This window comes from Dipodomys ordii, unplaced genomic scaffold, assembly GCF_000151885.1.
Source record: "Dipodomys ordii isolate 6190 unplaced genomic scaffold, Dord_2.0 Scaffold3, whole genome shotgun sequence".
In the NCBI taxonomy this organism is placed as follows: domain Eukaryota; kingdom Metazoa; phylum Chordata; class Mammalia; order Rodentia; family Heteromyidae; genus Dipodomys; species Dipodomys ordii.
Genome location: NW_012267219.1, coordinates 18,560,409 through 18,583,170, shown reverse-complemented (window position 1 = coordinate 18,583,170; position 22,762 = coordinate 18,560,409). Strand labels below are relative to the sequence as shown.

The following is a 22,762-nucleotide window of genomic DNA, read 5'->3' as shown; positions in this document are numbered from 1 at the left end:
AAAAATGTGACCACAGGTCAACCAATTTCTTTAAACTTTAATATCCTTATTTGTGAAATTAGAGATAAGCTGGCTGAGGTGTTTCATGCCTATAATCCCAATACTATGGAGTCCAAGACAGAAAGATTGTGAGTACACGGCCGGTCTGTGCTACTAGCAAAATGAGAGAGGGGAAGGGAAAAAAGGGAGAGAGAATGGAGGAGGAGGAAGAAGAGATTAAAAAAAAGGAAAAGAGAGAGTAAGAGAGGGATAGGGAGAGAGGAGTAGTGGGAGAACAATTGACAATTAAAAAAAAACTGCTGTCACTCCCGGAAACTTAGTTTACTGTAAATGTTCTTGATCTGTTCCCTAGAAGTGGTCCTGTGCCTTGATATTAGCAAGGCTCCTGGGGCCATAACAGCAGGAGCAGACCTGTCTAGGACATGGTAAATTGCACAGATGGAGAACAAAAGAATGGGACTACATTTCTCCATTCCGGGCTCAACTACTTAACTAATCTCCATGATGCCACCCTCATTCATAAAATGTTTTTGGTAACATTGCTTGCTACTTAAGATTGTTGAGAGAAATATAGAGACCAATGTATGCAAAAAAAGCTATAGCTTGGTGCTGGTGGATCACATCTGTAATCCAAGCTACCTGAGGGATGAAGGTCTGAGGATTGAGATTGAAGTCACTTGTCCATTTACAAAGCTTATTTCGACAAGTGCCTACATGTACCCATACAATGGAATAGTATTCAACAATGAAAAGGAAGGAGGTAGTGATAGGTACTGTAACATAGGTGAAACTTCACAACCTTAATTTAAGAAAAGGAGCCATATACAAAAGATTCTCTGCCCTCCTGATTTTAATCCCTCCTCTCTTTTTTATTTTCGGTCAGTCCTGGAGCTTGAACTCAGGGCTGGACTCAAGGTGCTGTCCTTAAGCTCCTTTGCTTCAGGCTAGCACTCTACCACTTGAGCCACAGCTTCACTCTGGTTTTCTGGTGGCTCACTGGAGATAAGAGTATCCCAGACTTTCCTGCCTGGGATTGGTTTAAGCACAATCCTCTGACCTCAGCCTCCTGAGTAGCTAGGATTACAGGTATGAGCCACCAGCACCCTGTTTAATCCTCCTCTTACAAACACTTCACTCTATCCAAGTCCTCTGACCTCAGCCTCCTGAGTAGCTAGGATTACAGGTATGAGCCACCAGCACCCTGTTTAATCCTCCTCTTACAAACACTTCACTCTATCCAAGGTCTTCACTCATAAATGGCTTTCCCAATCTCTGATAAGACTGGGATTGGATATACTATCCTCTAACATTTACTGCCCATATTCTTCTACATTGCAGGATGTCATCATAGTTCACATCATAATCCACAAGACCCTTTCCATTTCCTATCATATTCAATCTGCACTGAGCTCTTCAGGATAAGACTTCAAGCCTATGTGCCAAGTATTAAATGTGTAATTCATTCATTTCTTATTATTAGATAAAACTTTTAATTTATGTTATAGATGAGGAAAGTGAGACAAAGCTAGGACAGAAACAGAAGCCAAAAGCCTCACATTGGCTTTCATTGTTATGTCAAACTGTTTGTTGACTACATTTTGTAAGGGAAAAGAAAAAGAACACACACACACACACACACACACACGCACGCACGCATGCACGCACGCACACACACACCACTTCCTTCAAATCCTAACAATCTCTTTCAATCTCAATTCTCTTGGAATTCAGCTTTCTTATTTATACAATAAGCTAAAAAACATTCAGTTTTTCAAGATTCAGTGCAATGCAATAATATTCTAAAAATGTTAAACATGGTAAATAAACTATATGGACTTAAAGCATATGGTATTGCAATTCTACTCTTGTGTATATGTGTATATAGTTTAGTATATTCACAAAATAAAATGAGAAAATTTTTATGAAAGATAATTGTAAACTTTAAGTATTCTATGTAAATCAGAAGTGATGGCTCTTATCCTTAGAGCAAAGGTGGAATTAATGCTTTTTAAAACAAAGCTGTGGCATACTAAGAGAGGCTTTGTTATCGCAAGCCGTGCCTTAATTTTCTCCAGAATAGTTCCAGGACCTAGATGTGCTCTCTGAGAATACACAATGAGAAGGAAAAAATAAAACCTTTCTATGAGAAAAAGAAAACAACATGTCTTCTCTGATAAATAGTAATGTGTACATTTTCAAGCCCTAGGGGCATATCAGAAAAATAAAAGAAATGTAAAGCATCATGGGATATCTGCTTGAGTAGCATCACTTATCCTAGTTCTTAGAAATGTTTATAAAGTATATATTTTAATAGATAATTCTGAAGGAGGTACAAGTAGTCACGTTTGTAGTCTCTCTTCCTGTGCATTATTAGAATATTTTAAGAAAGCATTGAGATTCCTTTCAATGTTAAAATAATACATCTTGCATCATTTTAAGAACGGTGACCTTTAGTGCATGAAAGATCAAATTAATTCACCTGTTAAAACCACCGATGTATTGCACTTTTCTATCTCAAGTAAAACATTAAGGGTTCACTTGCCTGTAATACCAGAGTACATTATTTTACTCATCCTCAGTAAAATTAATGAGGATAATTCTACTAACTCCAAAGAATAAAAAAGATAGAGAAAGATAAACTGATTTGGACAGTATGACAAGTAAATCCGTGTTCTTACCACTTCACAGGTTGGCATAATGAGGTTTTCACAGTTACATTCTAAAAGACAAAATTAATATTCTTACATTGATTAAAATACATCAATTTATTATAATAAAACTTTTAAATATGAAAATACTTACCACAATGCCATATTGGACAACACTGACCAGATACATTTTCCTTCACTAGATTCATATCTTCTGCACAGTGAAGTAATGGTGTAGGACAAAGGTCTGGCTCACAAACTGAAAAGAGAAATCACATAGGTAAAGATGAATTTCATGCATTGGCCAGTTTACCACCTAGATTCCTACATTACTGATGCACAGCATGGCCTCACACCTTCCAAGTGTTATTTATTTAATCTCTCATTAGCCATAAATTGATGAGGACTGGCCAAATGACTGTCAAGCAGGTCTAACCGCAGTAGTTAAGCTAGGATAGTTTGGCAAGCAAAGAGCCATGAAAATAAGTACAATACTGCAACTAAGATTCACAGAGCAACTGAATGTCTAAATTTTAAAGGATTGTTAAATTGTTAAAATATGCTTACCGCAGTAGTACTGAGGACAACAGGAATGAGTGGTATTAAGATCCACTGTGAGAAATTCCCCATCAGTACACAGTGGAATAGGTTCCATGCACGACTCACACACTAAAGGGGAAATACAAAGCCACAAGTCATAGCTGAAAGCTATGTGTTCAGACTGCCACACTCAAACCAAATCAAAATCAAACAATATGTTTAATAAAAATAGGGAATAAAATAATTAAAGCACGGCTTGTTATTTAGTCATAAAACAATACTATGGCTTTGTGCTTTCTAAGTATAGTGATAGTGTACTTTCTTACTAGAAATACAAGGTATTTAGATTTCAGATCAAATTATCATTGACTTATTTGTTGAAACTGTCTTAAATCCTTTCCCTTAATCACTACAAAATGGTTTAGCAATTCAGTAGGAACTTGTTCTTTCTATAACTTGTTCTTTTAATAACTTTCTCTCTCTCTGAATGTCCTTAAGAAATATACCACCCCCAGCCACATGCATCCTGCAATGATTGACAATAAAGGTGTGTCACCCTCACTAGGCCACTGTGTGAGAACATCCCATATTAAACTAATCTTTTCATGGAATCTGAATCCTATGTAGAGGGAACCTAAGATGAGAAATAGATGGAGTTGTATGAACCATTAGGGGCCACTACCAAGAATAAATGGCATCTTTTCTTCCCATCTGGAGTTAATGTACTTCCTTCTAAGAGTTACTTTTATTTCATCTAGACAAAATCAATCAGCTTTTGGCACTTGCAGTCAAAAATCCCTAATCATTTTGCTTAGCATCATCTTATATAGTTATATGTACTTAGCTTTTGACCTTTTCTACTTGTCTGGTAAGATTTTCCTAGATGTTCACTAGTTATTGCAAATAAGGGAAACCATGGGATCTATGTCTCTTTGGACCTGGCTTACTTCACTTAATATAATTTTTTCCAAGTCTCCATTTCCTAACAAATGGAGCGGTATCATTCTTTCTGGGGGAGGCATAGAATTTCATTATAGATAGATAGATAGATAGATAGATAGATAGATAGATAGATAGATAGATAGATACATAGATACATAGATACATAGATACATAGATACATAGATACATAGATACATAGATACATAGATACATAGATACATAGATAGATGGATAGATGATAGATAGATAGATATAGATAGATATCACATTTTCTTGATCCATTCATCTACTGAGGGGCATCTGGGTTAGTTCCATATCTTAGCTATGGTGAATAATGCTGTGATAAACAGTTGTGCTTATAGCTTTAATATGGCCTTGTTTGTGATCACTTGGATAAATGCCCAAAAATGGGATTGCCATGTTATAGGGAAGCTCTTTGTTATTGTTGTTTTTAATGTACTTATAATGAAATATGTGGGTTTTTTGTTTCTTTTGTATGTTCTTCCCCCATGGTATAACCCCTGTTTTCACTATATTTGATGCCCATGCCCTGCATCTTGTAATCTTGTATATACTTATTTTCTAATTTGGGGAGGGAAAGGGAAATAACAAAATGCTGAAACAAAGATACAGGTTGATCCATTGTAACAATGAGATACACAGACACTATGTTGAAAACAAACTTTACAACTTCCGGGTGGGGGGAAGGAGGAGTTGGGTAGGTGGGGAGGGGAGGGGAGGGATGTAGGGGGAAAAACAAAGGAGGGAATAACAATGCTCAAAAGGATATGTACTCATTACCTTATTCATGTAACTGTAATTCCTCTGTACAGTATCTTTACAATAAAAATATATATTAAAAAATCCCTCATCAATTCAAAGAAATGTATTTTTATTTTCGTATATGTGTCTGAAATCTACATTAGCCATCAATCTTTGATACAATAATTCATTTTGAATTGGAGAAGAGAGAATTCCTTATTTTTCAATATCCAGTATTTCAAAATATCCAGTATTTCAAAATACTTAGCTCTCGTTATTTCCCAATGTTATTTGTTTCTAGCTCTCTCTTTTGCTATCATCATAGCTTATGCACGATATGTAGAAGAGGAAGGATTTTTTTTTGTTAGTCCTGGAGCTTGAACTCGGCATGAGCACTGTCCTTCAGATCTTTAGCTCAAGGCTAGCATCCTACCACTTGAGCCACAGCGCCACTTCCGGCTTTTTATGCATATGTGGTGCTGAGGAATCGAACCCAGGGCCTCATACATGTGAGGCAAGCACTCTACCACTGAGCCAACTTCCCAGCCCCAGAGGAAGGATTTTTATAAAGGTCCTATAATGTCTTAGCAGGGCCCACTATTCTGGTTGGCTATTCAAAGAAAGCCAATCTATACTTTTCTTCAAGTAAAGCTAGAAGCCTAAGTAGGTGTATTGGCTAATGCCTGTAATTGCATGTACTCAGAAGGCAGAGATCAAGAGAATCACAGTTCAAGTCCAGCCTTGGCACAATGTTAATGAGGCACCATTTCAACAAATAAGCTGGAGATGGTGAAATGGACCTGCGATCCCAGGTATATGTGAGGTAAATTATAGTAAAAGGCCAGACATTTGTGAAAATCAATGTTAAAAATAACTAAAGCAAAAGAAGATGGGAATATAGGTTAAATGATAGCGTACCTGCCTAGAAAACAAAAGATCCTGAGTTTAAACCCCAGTACCTCCAAAACATGTTAGATATTTACTTTATTAAAGAAAACCATTTCATTTTCATTATTTGACCATTTTTGGTCTATACATGTAGCTTTCTTGCTTTCTTTTTTCTTTTCTTTTCTTTTTTTTTGGTAGGTCATGGGACCTGAACTCTGGGCCTCGGCACTATTGGCTAGCATTTGAGTCACATTGTCACTACTGGGTTTTTCTGCTTATGTGGTGCTGAGGAATCAAACCAAGGGCCTCATGTACACAAGGCAAGCACTCTATCATTGAGCCACTTTCCCAGCCCCCATGTAGTTTTCTTGATGAGGAAAATACTGGCTGTCAAGATATTGAAAACTGTGTGCTTGCTTTTCTAGCATTCTTACTCAATCTAGTTTCTATGAGTATAACATCATAATATTTCTTACCATTAGTCCCAAGAAATTCCAACAAATAAGAGACTTTTCCTACATGCTCTCTCTTCTTCCTAGAAAGTATCTCTAAAGTACTCACCACAGAAAGGGTAAAAACAGCAAGGCTCTCCTTGTCGAACTTGAATCATAAACTGGTCTACATGGCACTCTGGTATTGGAATGATGGGACATTTGACTGGGTCACATTCTGTAAAAACATGGATACATTTGTAAATTTGTAAGCATGAAAAAAGAAGCCAATGTTGCAGTGATAAACCAGAAAATGAATGAATCAAGAAAATGTGGTGTGTGTGTGTGCGTGTGTGTGTGTGTGTGTGTGTGTGTGTGTGTGTGGTGTATATATAATGGAATTCTATGCTTCCATTAGAAAGAATGGCACCACCCCATTTGTAAAGAAATGGAAAGACTTGGAAAAAATCGTATTAAGTGAAGTAAACCAAACCCAAAGAAACATAGGTCCCATTGATTGACGATTTGCAATAGTTAGTATACATCTAGGATAATCTTAGCAGATGAGCAGAATAGCTCAATAGCCATGTACATATGACCATATAAGATGATGCTAAGCGAAATGAAATCCAAGATATGGATGCAAGAGGTTTTGCTTTGTTGTTGTTGTTCTCAAATACTTTGTGATGTCTTTTTTTCTTTTGTGTTTTTTCCTCCTATGGTTTATCCCCTGTTGTCATTGCATTCAATTTTGGTACCCTGGGTATTGTATCTAAACTAGGGAGGGGAAGGGGAACAACAAAATGGTGTGACAAAGGACAAAGGGGAAATCTATGCAACAGGAATACTCACAAGACAACATGTTGGAAATGATCTGGACAGCTTGGGGGGGAGGGATTAAGGGCAGGGAAGAGGGAGAAAAATGAGGGAAGGGGTAACAAGTTAGACAAGAAATGTAATCACTACCTTTCTTAAGTAAATGTAACCCCTCTGCAAATTAAAATTAAATTAAAAATTAATTAAAATTAAATTTAAAAGAAGAAAGAAGCCAAACACCATTGGCTCACACCTGTAATCCTAGTGACTCAGGAGGTTGAGATCTGACAATGAAGGTTCAAAGCCAGCCAGGGAAGGAAAATCCTTGAGCCTCTTATTTCAAATTAACTATTACAATGCAAGAAGTGGAGCTGTGGCTCAAGTGGTAGAGCACTAGCCTTGAGTAACAAAAGCTGAGGAACAGCATCTAAGTCCTGAATTCAAGCCCCAGAACTGGCAAAAATAAAAGGCAAATAAATAATATTGTTTACTTTTCTTTGCATTTACTATTGCTTTGGACATCTTAATACTAATGGAAATATATAGAAAGGCAACTCTATAATCTATTATAATAAATAATTTCTGTAGAGATACAGAGAGAGTTCAGTCTACTGTCTTCAGTGAACAATGAGCCTTCAACATTTTCCTAATTGAGTACCTTACCACATTTGTACTGCGGGCAGCAGGAAAGATGGCTAAAACCAACAATCAATTTCTGACTGTCCGTACATGCTGGAATGGCGGTTTCACATAAAGTCATGTCACATCCTAGAAATAAAGCAGCCTAACATTAAACTGTTAGTGAACATAATTTAAACCTGTGCTGTCAACTCAGGGCAGGGAAATGGCTTCCACTAGCCATATTTTAACCAGTTATCAAACCCAATCAGCCCTCCCCCCCAGGCCATATGTAAGAAGCAATCACTTAAAGTCATTTGGCATAATCTTTTGCCTGATCATTCTGAGTCAGATTTCCAGATCCTTCGATTCTCACACACTGCTGAATATTTTTAGTTGCAAGTTTTTCATGTCTATACACATAACTTGTCTTGAGAGAGAGTGCACTGTTGACCCTTACATGGTTTTTAATCAAAACAACAGTCTTAGGCAAAGAATATCAGCCGATTTCATGGTATGCACTGAAAGACAAGGCTCAATTCACCTGTATATACCTACCGCAAACCTCTTTAGAACAACAGGTCAGCTTATCAACGATGCCCATGAGAACCTCAGCTTCTCGTTCACAAGTGGGAGAGGGATCCTCCTCACAGTCAGGCTCCACAGGAACAATGCTTCCGTTCTCCAAACACGTGTAGAGAGCGCATTCGTCAACGCCCCCATTCCAAATCTCCCCAGCAGTTCGGGGTTGATCTTCCCTATCTGTGCACACTTCAAAAGATCAACAAGTTTATATCATTCATACCCAGGGCCCTAAAACAAATCACTCCATGACGTGATCCAGCCACAGACAACCTCTCTTTCATCAGCTACAATATTACTTTTTTTAAACCAAAGACTTAATAGTCCATATAAATTATTGTTCAACAGATAAAGTACTGCACAACTCACCCAGATATTCACTTTTCTTTTATTCTATTTTTCTTACATTAATTTATTGGTGCTTCTGGGGTTTGAACTCAGAGCCTTCAGCTTAATAGACAGGTTCTCTACTATTTGAGCTTTTTGCTTTATTTTTTTTTGGCAGGGTCTCAATTTTTAATCAGAGTGGTCTCCTGTGTAGTTGAAATTACAGATGTGGACCACCATGTACCAGACTTAATTGTTGTCATGGGGTCTCACTAAGTGTTTGCCTGCGCTGGCCTCAAACTGATCCTACTGAACGGTGCTTCCCAAATATCTGGTATTACCAGGTATGCTCTATCATGTCCAGCCACCAATACTTCCTTTGCTGGCAATCACAAACTTGTGTCCGAAGCTCTCTATGCATTTTACTTTTACTTGTCCTTCCCTTTCTTCATTAAAACATTTTCCTTTCTTCTGATCATATTGATGCCTGAGTAAGTACTGTGTTGCAATTTAAACAATTGAATAGTTTTTCATTGGGCACACCAAGGAGATACTGTAGCAAAAATAAATAGTTTGAAAATGAAAGTAAAAAATATGCTACTACTACCTGTCATGGCTTGAGTACTATTTTTCTCAAGGCTCTATATTAAGTCAAAATACTCCATACATTTTTATATATATCCCTACACATTAAGTAAAAATACTCCATACTTTTTTTATATATCCCCGCACAAAGTACTGTTAATTTCTCCATTCTACACATGTATAGCCTTGGGCTCATAAAAGTGAAAATGAGCCATAAATACATGAAATAGCTGGAATTAGAATCCATCCCACAGCCTACATTTTCATTTCTTAACTTGCCCTGCCCTTTTTTTTAGTAAATACATACATAAACAAAGATCAAGACACATCATCAACAAAGGTCCTAATTGGTTAACTCAATTGGAATCATATTAAAAGCAAATGACAAACTCGTTTCCTTTCCAACACTAGGTGATCTCTGATTCATTTTCGCAGTATGTCTTTCCAACACTAAAACCTATTTGCATTTCTTTCTTTTCTGGATCCTAGGAAATCTTTTTGTATTTTGCTTCTTACCACACTCTCTCTCTGGAATGCACTGAGTTTTATCTGGGCGGTGAAGAACAGTCCCGTTTTTGCACACACAGTCTTCTCTTAAATCCAAACATGAAGAATATCCATAGAACCATTTATTGAGACACGTTCTGGCTTCACAAGGCCTCACACAAGGTTGATATTCCTTCCCCTCTGGGCAATTCAAAGCTGTGAGCAAGAGAGGACAGAAATTGCTAATATAAGAATACCTTACTTGAATTCTAATGAGTTCAGCTTTCTTTCAGCAAATGAAATTCTCACATCTAAGTCTCTCCAAACCCCATTTTTTGCACTTACTATGTAAATCAGAAACAAAACCAACAATGGGTACTTTTGAGTGTCTTCCAGCTGTTCAATTCTTAGTAGATTTAACAGTGTTTATTTGATTTACATCAAATAAATATGACTGATGAGCAGGCAGTGCAGGTCTGGTTCCCATAAATGTTCTTACTGCTCTGTTCCATGAGGAGATGCATTGACTAACTACTTGTAATAGTCATGGAAATACACTTAAAATATGTGACTCCACTGAGTAATAAAAAAAAGAAAAAGACTATTCATGTTTACGAGTAGTCCTTCACTGTCAAAAGAAACTTATGGCTGAGCAGTTTCCAAATGATGATTTTCAAAAATCACATCACATTCGTAGTTCCAGAAGTAGGTGTAATTGACCCACATTTTTTCAGAGTTGATTTTGACTGCTTTTTAAAAAAATAATAAACCTATTGTTGAAAAACAAAAAGGAAAACTCAGCTAATGGAGTATAAATGGGCAGAGTCTCCATAGAGGAGAGGTGGACAGTGCTAAGCAAAAATGGAGATGGTGACCAACAGATGGATGAAGCAGTCCTGCAGCTCTGGAATCTCATTCATCCAGGGAAGAAGAAAAGAGTAGGGGAATGGCACACAGGAGCTCTGTGGGAATCCTCTAATTTTGAAGTTGAGACATAAAGCTTGTGGTTTTGACACTATTTTTTTCTCTGCATTTTATGGTTTACTAACATATGTGATAGAAATATCATTTAATGGCTGGAAATTTTTATTTAGTTCATTGTTCCTTACGGCAATAATCAGGGGTTCTCCATTCAATACAGATGTCGAACTTGTTGCACAGAGCTACATAGGCAGAAATCGCATCACATTCATAGTTCCAGAAGTAGGTGTAATTGATCCACATTTTTTCACAAAAGTCCTTTGGTGAAACCTAGAAATATAATTTTGTGTTGGGTTAATTACATTCTTCTATGCTCCTAAGATTTTTACTAGATGAAGATTGATTAGAAAAATCTAAGGGTTGCATTTTATATTCATATGGTTACACTTAGACTTCAGGGCTTGAACTCTGGGCCTACGCACTATTCCTGAGCTCATTAGCTCAAGGCTAGCACTCTACCACTTGGGTCGTGGAACCATTTCCAGTTTTTTTGGTGGTTAATTGGATATAAGAGTCTCAAAGCCTTTCCTGCCTGGGCTGGCTTTGAACCGCAATCCTCAGATCTCAGCCTCCTGAGTAGCTAGGATTACAGGCGTGAGCCATCACCAGCACCCAGCTTAAAAATCTGTTTTTGGTGTGTGCTTTAGATTTAAATTGTCTCATATATGTAATGAATAAGATAAATTATTATACATAAAGTTGTAAGCTATTAAAACCTTTCATATGGTGTAGAGCATCACTCATTAACTCAGGTCAAAAATGCTTTTTAAGAAACTTCACAGTAGTATCGCATGTGAGACACATAATTTTTACAAATTTATAGGCTTTGCTTTAATTAGAAACCACTTTTCTTTTTTCTTATTATCTTTCAGTAGTTGTACAAAGAAGTTTCCATTTAACAAAGTACTTTATGAATACAATATATCTTGTCCACTTTTCTTTTATTCACTGTAGTCCTTTTAGACCATTAGACTTCTAGAGGTGATATAAATCTGAATCATTTAATTTATAACATAATATTCATTCATTACAATTTCTCTCTCCACTCATTCATCCCATAAACATGTATTAAGTATCTACATTTTGAGTTTTTCTCCTCTGAATCCACTGCTTATCAAGGAGCCTGGGTCTGCATCTGCCTACAGGGAGGACTAGCAGTCGGCTTATATGGCTTCTTCCTGTCTTCTTCACTTTGTGTGTGTGTGTGTGTGTAGGACTGTGCAAACCTTTCTGTGACATGCTATCCCCATCTTGACTTGGAAATTAATCCCATAGTTTCTAGCACCTCTATGATTGAATCATTACCCTGCCCTCAGAAGAAGGTGGCCATTATGATGACTGGTGGTCATCTTCTGACAGCCTTTAGGGAGGGGGCAAAGTACTAGTGATTGAATTCTGGACCTGACCCTTGTTAGATAGGAGCTCTACTACCAGCTCCTTTTTGTGCTACCTATTTTGGAAGTAGAATCTTTCTTTATGACTGAGAGGGCTTACGATATGATCTTCCTACATATGCTTCCAGTATTGCTTGGAATGGCAGGCATGTATGGCTGTGCCCAATTAAAAGGCATGCTCCACCATGCCCAATCACTGAGATGGAATCTTGTAAATTTCTTTTTGCCAAGGTAGGTATCATACCCTGATCCCTCAATTTCTACCTCCTTAGCTAGGATGATAAGCTTGAGCCCCTGCACCTGGTACCTAACAGTCATCTTTTGTTGTTGTTGTGGTTGAAGGCATGGAGTCAAAGGTTGTAATACAGCTCTCTGGAAGATGCTTTAACCTAGTTTTATGGGATGTCTAGATACCTTTCAGTTCACCTTCTTAAACATTCCTGTTACTTGTTTTCTACATGAAAAGTTATATTTTCCACCTTGACTATAAAAACATGGCTAGTGTCTTCCCTAATCAAATGATTATTACTTATGTACCAGATCATATTACTAGATTATATTATTAGATTGTGTGTGTGTGCACATCTATGTCTTGGGGAGGAGGGTGTGGTTCTGGAGCTTGAACTCAGGCTTTGGTGCTGTCCCTGAGCTTTTTTATTCAAAGCTAGTGCTCTACCACTTATGTCACAGCTCCACTTCAGGCTTTTTGGTGGTTAACTGGAGATCAGAGTCTCATAAATTTTCCTGTTTGACCTTTCTTTGAACTATGATCCTCTCAGATCTCAGCCTCCTGCATAGCTAGTATTATAAGCATGTGCCAAGGGCATCAAGCTATAGTATATTTTTAGATATTAAATATTAGCCATTTTTGCTAGTGTCCAATTCCTTATGAATATATGAATTTCTTCTTTCTGTCCTTTCACTATCAAATTTACTAGGAAACACCAAGAGAACATCCTATTCTCCTTGCTACTCTTTCTATATATGTCATACCAGATTACTTCAATCTTACCTTTGCCTGGCTTTCATACCAAATATACTTTTGCATGGTATTACTTTCTCTGTGTATATCTTCCTTCCTCTCCTTCTCTCCTGACAAATTTGTCCTTTTAAACAGTTCAAGGGTCTAAAGCTTTATGAGATTTCTCAATTTCTGTTACAAAGCTGAGGTCTGAGGCACCTCCATAGTGTTTATTGTAGGATATCTGCTCACAGCCTTTTTCTAAATAAGTTAAGGACAGAGGGAAATCTTATTCTTGTAACACAATGTAACTCTCAGTGCTTACTATAATTTAGTCAAATGATTCTTGAAAAATCTATTTGTCCTTTGTCTCTAACAATGAATCACTATTAGTGACCAATTATTTAAAACATGTATCAATCACTTGAACTTAGAAAGCTAAGGAGTAATAAATATCAGTTAAATTGAATATGTTGCAGTTACTTAGAGAAGTACAACCCTAAAGGCTAGGATCATAAAGAATTAATAGAGCTTTACATACTTAATTATAAAAAATGACTTATCTCTTTCTCCTGAGCCATTTGTTCATAGGAAATAATTTTATTTTTTGAAAGCAATAGAGCTTTAACAAAACATACAAGGACATAACGACTTGTACATCTCCTTGTTGCAATGGGTCCACCTGTATCCCTAGTTAAACAATTTGTTTTGTCCCTTCCCATCCACAAATTATACCAACATCAAATACAGTGAAAGGAGGGGTTATACCGTGGGGGAGGGACATACAAAGCAACATAGAAATTATCTTATAAATATGTTAGAAACAATTGCAAGAAAGAGAAAAAAACATTTGAATACTTATCTTGGGGTTCATTCCCCTAACATCAACTTATCTGACCTTTTCTGCTTGACTCAGACATATACTAGTTACTACTTTGGTGAGGGGGGGGAGGATCGAGTGGGAGGAGGTGGAAGGAGTATGAGAAGGGATGGGAAGGGGAAACAAAGAGGAGGCAACAATGCTTGATAAAAAATGTACTCGTTATCTTGCCCATCTAATTGTAACTCCTCTGTACGGTATTTTCACAATAAAAGAATAAAGGTGATGTGCAATGGAGTTACAGTTACATAAAATGCAGAAAATACATAAATATCTTGAGTCCAAATATTGGTGCCCCAAAATAAAGTTCTGCTAACCTACTCATAGGAACTCCCATCTAGCCATTTGAATGAAGATCTTGATTGTTCTCACACAGTGTTTAAAATCAAAATGTCAATTTAGTGATGAAAATTAACATGTAAAAAAATCATACAAGGAAGAAAAAGATATTTGTCTCTTTTATCGCTATAAATCTATAAGCAGTAAGTAACCTTAAATTCCAAAATACAATGACACGTTTGGAGATACACTATTCTCGAAGAGTATCACAGCAAGAATAGGAATTTAGTGGCATTTTCTCTCAACATGTCTAATGCAACAGTTCTTATTTGTGGTTGCTCTTGACTTACTTTATCATGACATGAAAAGAAAATGTCTCTATTTAACAATTCAATGCAATGACTACAGTCATGCTCAGTACAGTTCCTAACAGGTCTTCTCATTGTTACTTCAAATGACTTCTCAATTTCCCAGCTCTGGATAAACAATTCTATATCTTCCATATTTGTGATAATTGTGCCATTTTGCATCTTGAGATCATCATCTGGATTATCATTGCAAATTCCTGTACAGAACATATGACATTTAGACAAAAATAGCTTAAATCAAATATAAGTAGCACAACTAACCCAGTTAAATATTTGATCTGAACTGAGTTATTTACTGAATGGTGAGTCAGTTTTTCATACTTTAACTTTAGCCATGATAAAGGGTTTAACATTATGTTTCTGATTCTGTGATATATTAATATAAAACTGCTTCAATAAGAAAGAAATCATGGATCTAAAAATTAAGATATGATAAAGAGATATATAAAATTAAGGTGAGATTTATTTTGATCCTACACACTTCTCTTATTATATGATCTGCCCCAAGCTTAAATTGTATGATCTGCCCCAAGCTTAAGAACAGACCTTTACACCTGGTCAGGCATTTCCAAGACCAATGGAAGCTTATTCTTGGATTCGCAGTCTTCCTTTCTCCCAGCAAAACTTTTCCTGAAAACATCAAACTTTCCCTTTCTGGAATTATTCCTCTCCCACTGCCAACAGCATGACCCCAGTCCAGATAAGAGCATTGATTGGCACAAGGGTAATCTTCATTCCTTGTAATTTGCACTTGATACAGATAAGCCAGGCACAAATCAGTCTCCTAACAGTCACTCAGACATTTGGATTCACTCAATATTAGAACAATCATTGTCAAGCTCAGGGCCTGAATTGGGAATTCTTGGACCTGAGACCTGTCCCTTTGTTGTGGTAACATGGTCTGTTGATGGCTATGGTGCTTTTCTCTACCACATCTTCTAGCTTTCTTAAGGAAGGCCAGATCAAGGAAGCACTTACTGATTCTTTATTGAAGGGCACAGCCAAGGTCAGTACAAAGGAAGGATCCAGGGCCCCAATCATAGCTTACTTGAACACTGTCAGTACACTTCTTTAAATCGACTCATTAGAGTCACAAAGCTTATTTTTATGTCTAAATTCTCACTGCTGGCAAAAGTATGTTTACTCTACAACTGCTTCCACCAGTCCAACAGACTTCATAATGCTGTGTTAAATGAGATGACAACATGGCTTCCCATTCGGTGTGGATGTGCGTGTGTGTGTGTCCACGTACAGTTTGGGTCATGCTCTTGCTAAGTATGGCTTCTTCAGTCAGCAACTAGCATAGTCCTCATAGTATCAGATGTCCTCTCAATGAACCACACTTCTGCCCTCCTGGTGGTTACAGTTTTGGCAGTGACACATGGCTTGGAAAACCAATATTCCTAGCCTCTTCCCTAAAGTGCTGAGCTAAAAAGCAGTTAGAAGATTGTCGATCTCCTTAAAAGTGCTAAGTAAGAGCAGAGAAGAAAATGTAACAGAAATCATGCTACACAGAAGTGATATATCATAGGAAAATGCATTAAAAAGTCTGCATTATTACTCAATAACTAGTGAATTATGCATTCTAGATAATGCATATTTAATAATAAAGATTTCCACAGTCATAACCTTAAGTCACTACAGAATTTTATGCTATTTTTAGCATACTCTTAAAATATAATATGGTATTTCTTTGATCAGAATCTTTATGTTCATGCTTTTAAAGGTTTGTGCCTTTAAAAACTTGGATATTTCATATAATTTACTGAGGACAAGGATTTTGTCTTATTCCCTTTTGAGTTTCAGTATCAAGTATAGATCGACACATTCAGAAGGTAATCTATAAATTTTATTCAATTAGTATTTAGTAAGGTTCAAGTATACATATTTGTACTAAGCATTTATTGATTGTATTTATTAAGTAATATGTTTTTATGTTAATATATCTATTTCTGACAATGATCTTAAATTTTTAATTGATACTCAATAATTGTATATATTTGTAGAGTAGAAGGTGGTATTTTGATACCTGCAAAAATTATGTTAATGACCTGGAAATGAGGTATTACTGCCTCCCTCTCTTTGAAAAAAAAAAAAACCTAATAGTTCCTTAGGAGCAAAAAGCTGGGAAAGACATAGAAATTTGAATATATGTTCAACTTCCCAAAGGAAACAGATTCAATTGCTTCAAAACTTTGTTACATAGCTATAGATATTTCTAAGTGTTTTCCTTAGCTAATGAATTTTTCCACACTATATTTAACAGAAATATAAAACTGTATAATAAAACTAGGAAAATGTTCATAACACTGTGATTCTCTCAAGATTACTTAAGTTTTCCCTGACTTTAAGAAACAAAGGTATTTAGTCTTCTCTTTCTGTGCCTTATTTTTATCACATTAAAATAAAATGAATGCTGAAACTTTATTAATGTTTTAAAAAGACAAACAAGTAGAAATGTAAAGTAGGTACACAACAGTAGGTATAGATTTCCATAAAATGTCCCAATTGAACTCTCATTGAGCCTCGTTCTTTATTGCCTTCAATATTAACCTGAAGGAGTGTGTGTACTCATTTCAAGTCTGGGCCAGGAAAGTAAAAAACAATGTAGTGAAAACAAGACAAAATGTTAGAAGTATAGGTTTGAAGATTAATACTCACCACAAAGTCCTTCGGTATAAGACGAGTAGTTAAACTGGAAGCCAAAGTGAATGTCTATAATCCCTGTAAGGTGAGCCCACTTTACAACCAACCCAGCTGGTGTATTGATCACGTACATCGTACCAGAATCCTCTATGAACAGTTCTTGACTTGCAAAGGGCAAGGGCACAGTAATAGAATCCACTTCTACCTAGAATAATAACAGAAATGCACCCGTTAGAAAAATGTGATTTTTTTTAAAAAAAAAAGGGCTGGAAAAAAAAACTGCCTTAGTGGCAGAGCTCTTGACTAGCATGCATAAGGCCCTGGGTTTGATTTCTCAGTACCACATAAGCAAAATACAAAAGAAAATAATAAAAACTTTAAGAAAACATTTTTAAAACTATATTAGGCTTTATAATAAACTTTTATTTTTTATATTTAGTTGATTTATTATTCTAGAAAGTAGCATTTGGATTTTACAAATTAAGAAACACATTCTTCCTGTAATGTTTGGTGGTTTTTAAATCCTATGTATTTCCAATATTATGGCTTTTAAAAAATATATATTTTTTACTATCTTTAAGTAGTTGTACAAAGGAGGTGCCATTTAACAAAGCAGTTATAGTTTCTTTTTAATTTCTCTGCTGCTATGCAATTTGTATAATTTTAAGCATCTTTGTTTCCTTTGCTACATGCTACATTCAGTGTTTTCCTCTTTGCATTTCATTTTTCTTAAAATATAACTTTCTTCTGTGTTGTATATGTTTTATGTCAGTTTTTTTCAATATATTTTTCAATATATTTTGATTGCACCATTACTGTCTACTATGAATTTAAGATAACAAATTCATTTTTAGGATGTTTTCTTTGATCTGAGGGTTTTTTTCACTTTGATGTTTTACATCAGTGCTTGTTTAACTGTAACAATGCTCCTAAAATGTTCAGCCAAGCTTGGTGAAGACTAAGGCTCCGAGTGATCCTACTTTTTGGATTCTAGACTTATATTTAGCATAGAACCATTCTGGTGGCCCTATTTTGAATCATGCTCTTTTATTAAAAAGGGGAATGGGGCAATGATATAGTTCCATGTGTAACAGTAGAAGTAAAATTACTGATGTTCCAGCTCACCAACAATCCAATTTCTCATCTTGCCATACAGTTACCTGGGGATGAAAGATCTCCACATCTTCCTACTTTCTACTAAGTAGGTTAGATTTACTTTAAGGGTCATCTCTTTCAGAAAGACTTATTTGACCCTCTTATCAGGTCATCCAATGATCCTTGTTTATGTTTCTATATTTTGGTCATAATTCTGCAACTTTACCTCCCTGATTTCTTACCCATATATCTACAAGTTACTTGAGATCAGGAATTGTGTGGTTTATTTTCACATAAACTCTTTTTAAATACCTTCTAGGTAATTGATTATTGGTCAGATATATGACCAGTAATGCTTTAACCTGAGGCCAAAAATAAGTCTTTCCTTCCAAAGGCTCAGAAAAATGGCTCTAATGAAATCTGAGTTTATTTCCCATCTATTTTTCATTAATATATCAATTTCATCAAATTCAAACTATATTAAAATTGTGTCATCCAACAAAATGCATTATTCATGTACTTTGGGTTTAGCCCATTAAACATGTTAATATATTTTGTCTCATTTAATGGGCTTCTGCCAACAGATGCAATTACTTCTAGAAAGAATATATGTCAGTAAGTGTAAACAAAATCTTTACATTTTATACTTTAGAGAGAACCATTTGGATTGGAGTGAAGCATCCAGCTCATAACTCACTGCTATATGGTAACTATACATTCCTTAGGATAAAGACTTTTCTTGTAAAACTAAGTGGTCTCTATCAAACCTTTTAAAAATAATAGTTTGGTCTTCTTCAGTGTATAATAATAAAGGTAAGTGAGCCTTCACTTTTATTTTAGCTATTACTTATTCACTGAAAACTTAATGGTAAACATAATTCAAAATCAGTCTTTAGGCAAGTGCTAGTGTCTCATGTCTTTAATCTTACTGACTCAGTCGCGTATAGGGAGTTCTTGAGAATGCAGCTCAACAGAAAAACTGGGCTCAATGGCATGTGCCTGGCATTTCAGCTACATGGAAAGCCAGGAGGATGTAGGCAAGGACAGGTAGAACAAAAACAAGAATTTATCCTAAAAATAATGAGAGCAGAGAGTGATGGAGGCATGGCTCAAGCATTTTAATGTCTGCCAAACCAGTGTTGAAGTTCTGAGTTCAAACACCAGTACCACCAAAACAAAACAAAATACAACAGGTTCTTCCATCTGTCCTCTCAGGGATTTCATCCTAATATTTTTAGCTACTACTCTTTTCCTCTTCAGGTCATTATTACTTTGTCTGATTTGAAGCACAAACATTCACTGTGGAATAAAAACATTTGGCCACTTGCATTCTCAAAGTAGTTGTTAGCCAATTTCACATAGACCTCAAAGTTAACTCACAGGAAAGATGTCTCAACAGTTGACACATAAATGGAGGAGAAATAACATATTAACGAACAAATTTTTGACCTGAGTATAGTGGTATACATCCATAATTCCAGCCAGAGGGAGGCTGAGATTGTGGGTTCAAGGCCATCCTGGACCACATAGTGAGACCCTGTTCACAAAAAGGAAAGAAACTATACAACTTGGGGGGGAAGGGGAATAGGGAGAGATAAGCCAGAGAAAGTGGAGGGGGTAACAGTGTTTAAAAAGAAATGTACTCGTTACCTTATTTATGCAACTGTAACCCCCTATTCATCACCTTTACAATAAAGATATAAAAATAAATAAACAACAAAGAAAAAGTTTTAGAACTCCCATGGGAAGAATTATTAGCCATAGTGCAATGAAAGTTTGTTAATATTTTCCCTCCCTTCAGTAGAAGTTATTTTAAGTAATTCCCTTTTTTACATTTTTTTTCATTTAATGATGTACCTTTTAGTTTTGTGCTCTTACCTTCCTTGCCACTCTGTTGATAAGAATTTTATGTACAGATGTTGTCACATTTAACTTCTTAAAACAAAGGCCAGAAATTCTCCCAGAAGAAACCTTCAGTTGAAAAGTATTAAAGTTTTATGGAGTTAAACATAATTTTAGTGATTGAAAAGAATATATTTACTACATAATTTACAAATACTTACTAGTTTTTTAAATGAATTCCCATTCTGAAAAATAAAGTATAAAAAAGAAGCACTTTTAAAGGAAATTCACATCTTGAGTTTTAGAAACATAATCTGGAAATACATGTGTGTATGTGTGTGTACATGTATATGACATATTTTTGTTTCAATGTCAGTGAGTTTGTGAGTACTGAGAATTCCCAGTGTTACCAGATCTCCTTCTTACAGTTGATGAAAAAATGAATACAGAGTTGTGAAGACTTACCTGGTTCATGGAACACTTTTCAATGTGAACAACTATACTTTCCCCAGGGATTCTCACTAAGATATAAGAAGCCATGCTGTACAAGGCAGCATTGTTCCCATCAAAGGTGATAATGCTCAGCTCTGACAGCATGGAACACCGACCTAAGACAGAACGACAGAGAGCAAAGTTAGATTATCAACCATTGGTATGTTTAGTACTAACTGCTCTCATGGCGAGTAGTGTTAATCTCATCTCTGACACAAAGCAGCTCAACATTTCACAAATGATGAATCATAATCTTAAGTGAAGAAAACTCAGAGACATCTGTGCATGATGAGGTAAGATGAGGTGATGAGTTAAAAAAGTAACACTTCTTGCTGATTAAAGAAATGGGCCATCACAAAAGACACAGACTTACAAGGACATTCCCACTCAGGGCAGCAGAGATCAGTGTTGACTTGAACAGGTCTCCCCCGAAAACCACAGTCAGGCATTTGCAAGTCCATGGGGCAGTTCAGAGACCAGTTGTAAAATGTCCATTCCATGTTAAGGCATATGTATTGGCTACAGTTATAAACAGGATCAAACTGCTGAGGCTGTTATCAAAAAAAATGTTAATAAGTTTTCACCACCTCAAACAAATATTTCCAATTGACTTATTGATTGTATATTGCCCATAATATATAATTCCTAAATACCAGAATGTTTTGGAGAAACAGTAAATATTTCACAAGTCAGTATTAAGATTGATTTTAAATTCAGTACATGCTGAATACTGTAGAGAGTATATTTATCTTAATATTGTTTTTTGTTTTATTAATGTTTTTTACTGTGAGAATACTGTACAGTTACATGAGCAAAGTAATGAGTACATTTTTTATCAAATATTGTTGTCTCCTCTGTTTTTCACCTACCATCCCTTCCTTTCTATCTCCACAATTATACTCCTTTCCCTCAATCCCCCCCTCAACCTAAATTGTAAAGTTCATTTTTCAACATAGCGTCTTGTACATCTCATTGTTGCAATGGGTCAACCTGTATCCTTGTTTAAGCAATTTGTTTTTTTCCCTTCCCTTCCCCAAATTATACCTACATCAAATACAGTGAAAACAGGGGTTATACCGTGGGGGAGGGACATACACAGCACCAAAAACATCATGTGGTACCTTATAAATACATTAGAAGCAATAGCAAAAAAGAAAAAAAACCACTTATGTCCTTATCTTGGGTTCAATTCGCTTAACATCATCTTATCTGATCTTTTCTGCTTGTCCCAGAGATATACTAGTTAATGCAAATAACCATGGGACCTACATGTCTTTGACACACTCAGAATCTGAACAGTCTTTCCCTGTGCTATCTACCTCAGCTGATTGTAAGCAGACTTATGTAGCAACAGCCAACCTTTCCTATTATGATACATAAATCTAACATATGAATATAAATTCTGTAATATCATTTGAAAAAAATCACAATTTAACCCTGCCAAATATTTCACTATAAAGTCATGGTATACTGGCATTCATCTATTGTTCCAGCTACGCTTAGTGAAAGTATTTACCATGAAAATAGTGAGACTCCACTTCAAGGCCAGCACAGGACAAAAGTTAATGAGCCCTTACCTCAACAATCAGCAAGATACAATGCTATATGTCTGGAATGCCAGCTATGTGGGAGGTTTCAGCAGGTGTATTACAGTCCAAAACTAGCCCCGACAGTGAGACCTTATCCAAAGAAAACCTAAAACAAAGAAGGCTGGATGATAGTAGAGAACCTGTTTAGCAAGCATGAGGCCCTGAGTTTAAAATCCAATATTGCCATTTTTTATTATGTGTTAAGATTGAAAGCACTTGGATAATATTGTTACAAATTAATTCTATTCATACCTCAAATCTTCTATATAAATAATGTGCTGTAATCAAAGAAAGGTTGGACAAATGAGATTGCATGAAGTTGCAGAGCTTCTGCATGGCAAAGGACATAGTTAGCAAGATCAATAGAAAGCCTATGGATTGGGAGAAGATCTTCACTAGCCATACAACAGACAAGGGTCTTATATCTAAAATACACTTGGAACTCAAAAAATTAAATCCCCCAATAACAAATCCTCAAAGAAACAACTGCCTGATTAATAAGTGGGCAAAAGACTTAAAGAGAAACTTCTCTGAAGAAGAAAGAAGGATGGCCAATAGACACATGAAGAAATGTTCAACATCCCTAGCCATAAAATAAATGTAAATCAAA

At 36.0% G+C, this 22,762-nt stretch overlaps 1 protein-coding gene across 1 annotated transcript in view; it reads right to left on the bottom strand.

Moving 5' to 3' along the window:
* The window catches only part of Otogl (otogelin-like), a 148,014-nt gene that overhangs the window by 14,485 nt on the left and 110,767 nt on the right, over positions 1 to 22,762 (bottom strand). Inside the window, exons 39-52 of the mRNA XM_013018769.1 lie at positions 20,937 to 21,114; positions 20,537 to 20,679; positions 20,293 to 20,316; positions 20,108 to 20,200; positions 17,150 to 17,339; positions 14,471 to 14,685; positions 10,735 to 10,876; positions 9,656 to 9,841; positions 8,204 to 8,416; positions 7,691 to 7,795; positions 6,342 to 6,449; positions 3,216 to 3,317; positions 2,803 to 2,907; positions 2,679 to 2,719 (exon numbers count right to left, since the gene is read on the bottom strand). Of these exons, the coding sequence (XP_012874223.1) occupies positions 2,679 to 2,719; positions 2,803 to 2,907; positions 3,216 to 3,317; positions 6,342 to 6,449; positions 7,691 to 7,795; positions 8,204 to 8,416; positions 9,656 to 9,841; positions 10,735 to 10,876; positions 14,471 to 14,685; positions 17,150 to 17,339; positions 20,108 to 20,200; positions 20,293 to 20,316; positions 20,537 to 20,679; positions 20,937 to 21,114 (1,845 nt within the window). The remainder of the gene's footprint in view (positions 1 to 2,678; positions 2,720 to 2,802; positions 2,908 to 3,215; positions 3,318 to 6,341; positions 6,450 to 7,690; positions 7,796 to 8,203; positions 8,417 to 9,655; positions 9,842 to 10,734; positions 10,877 to 14,470; positions 14,686 to 17,149; positions 17,340 to 20,107; positions 20,201 to 20,292; positions 20,317 to 20,536; positions 20,680 to 20,936; positions 21,115 to 22,762) is intronic.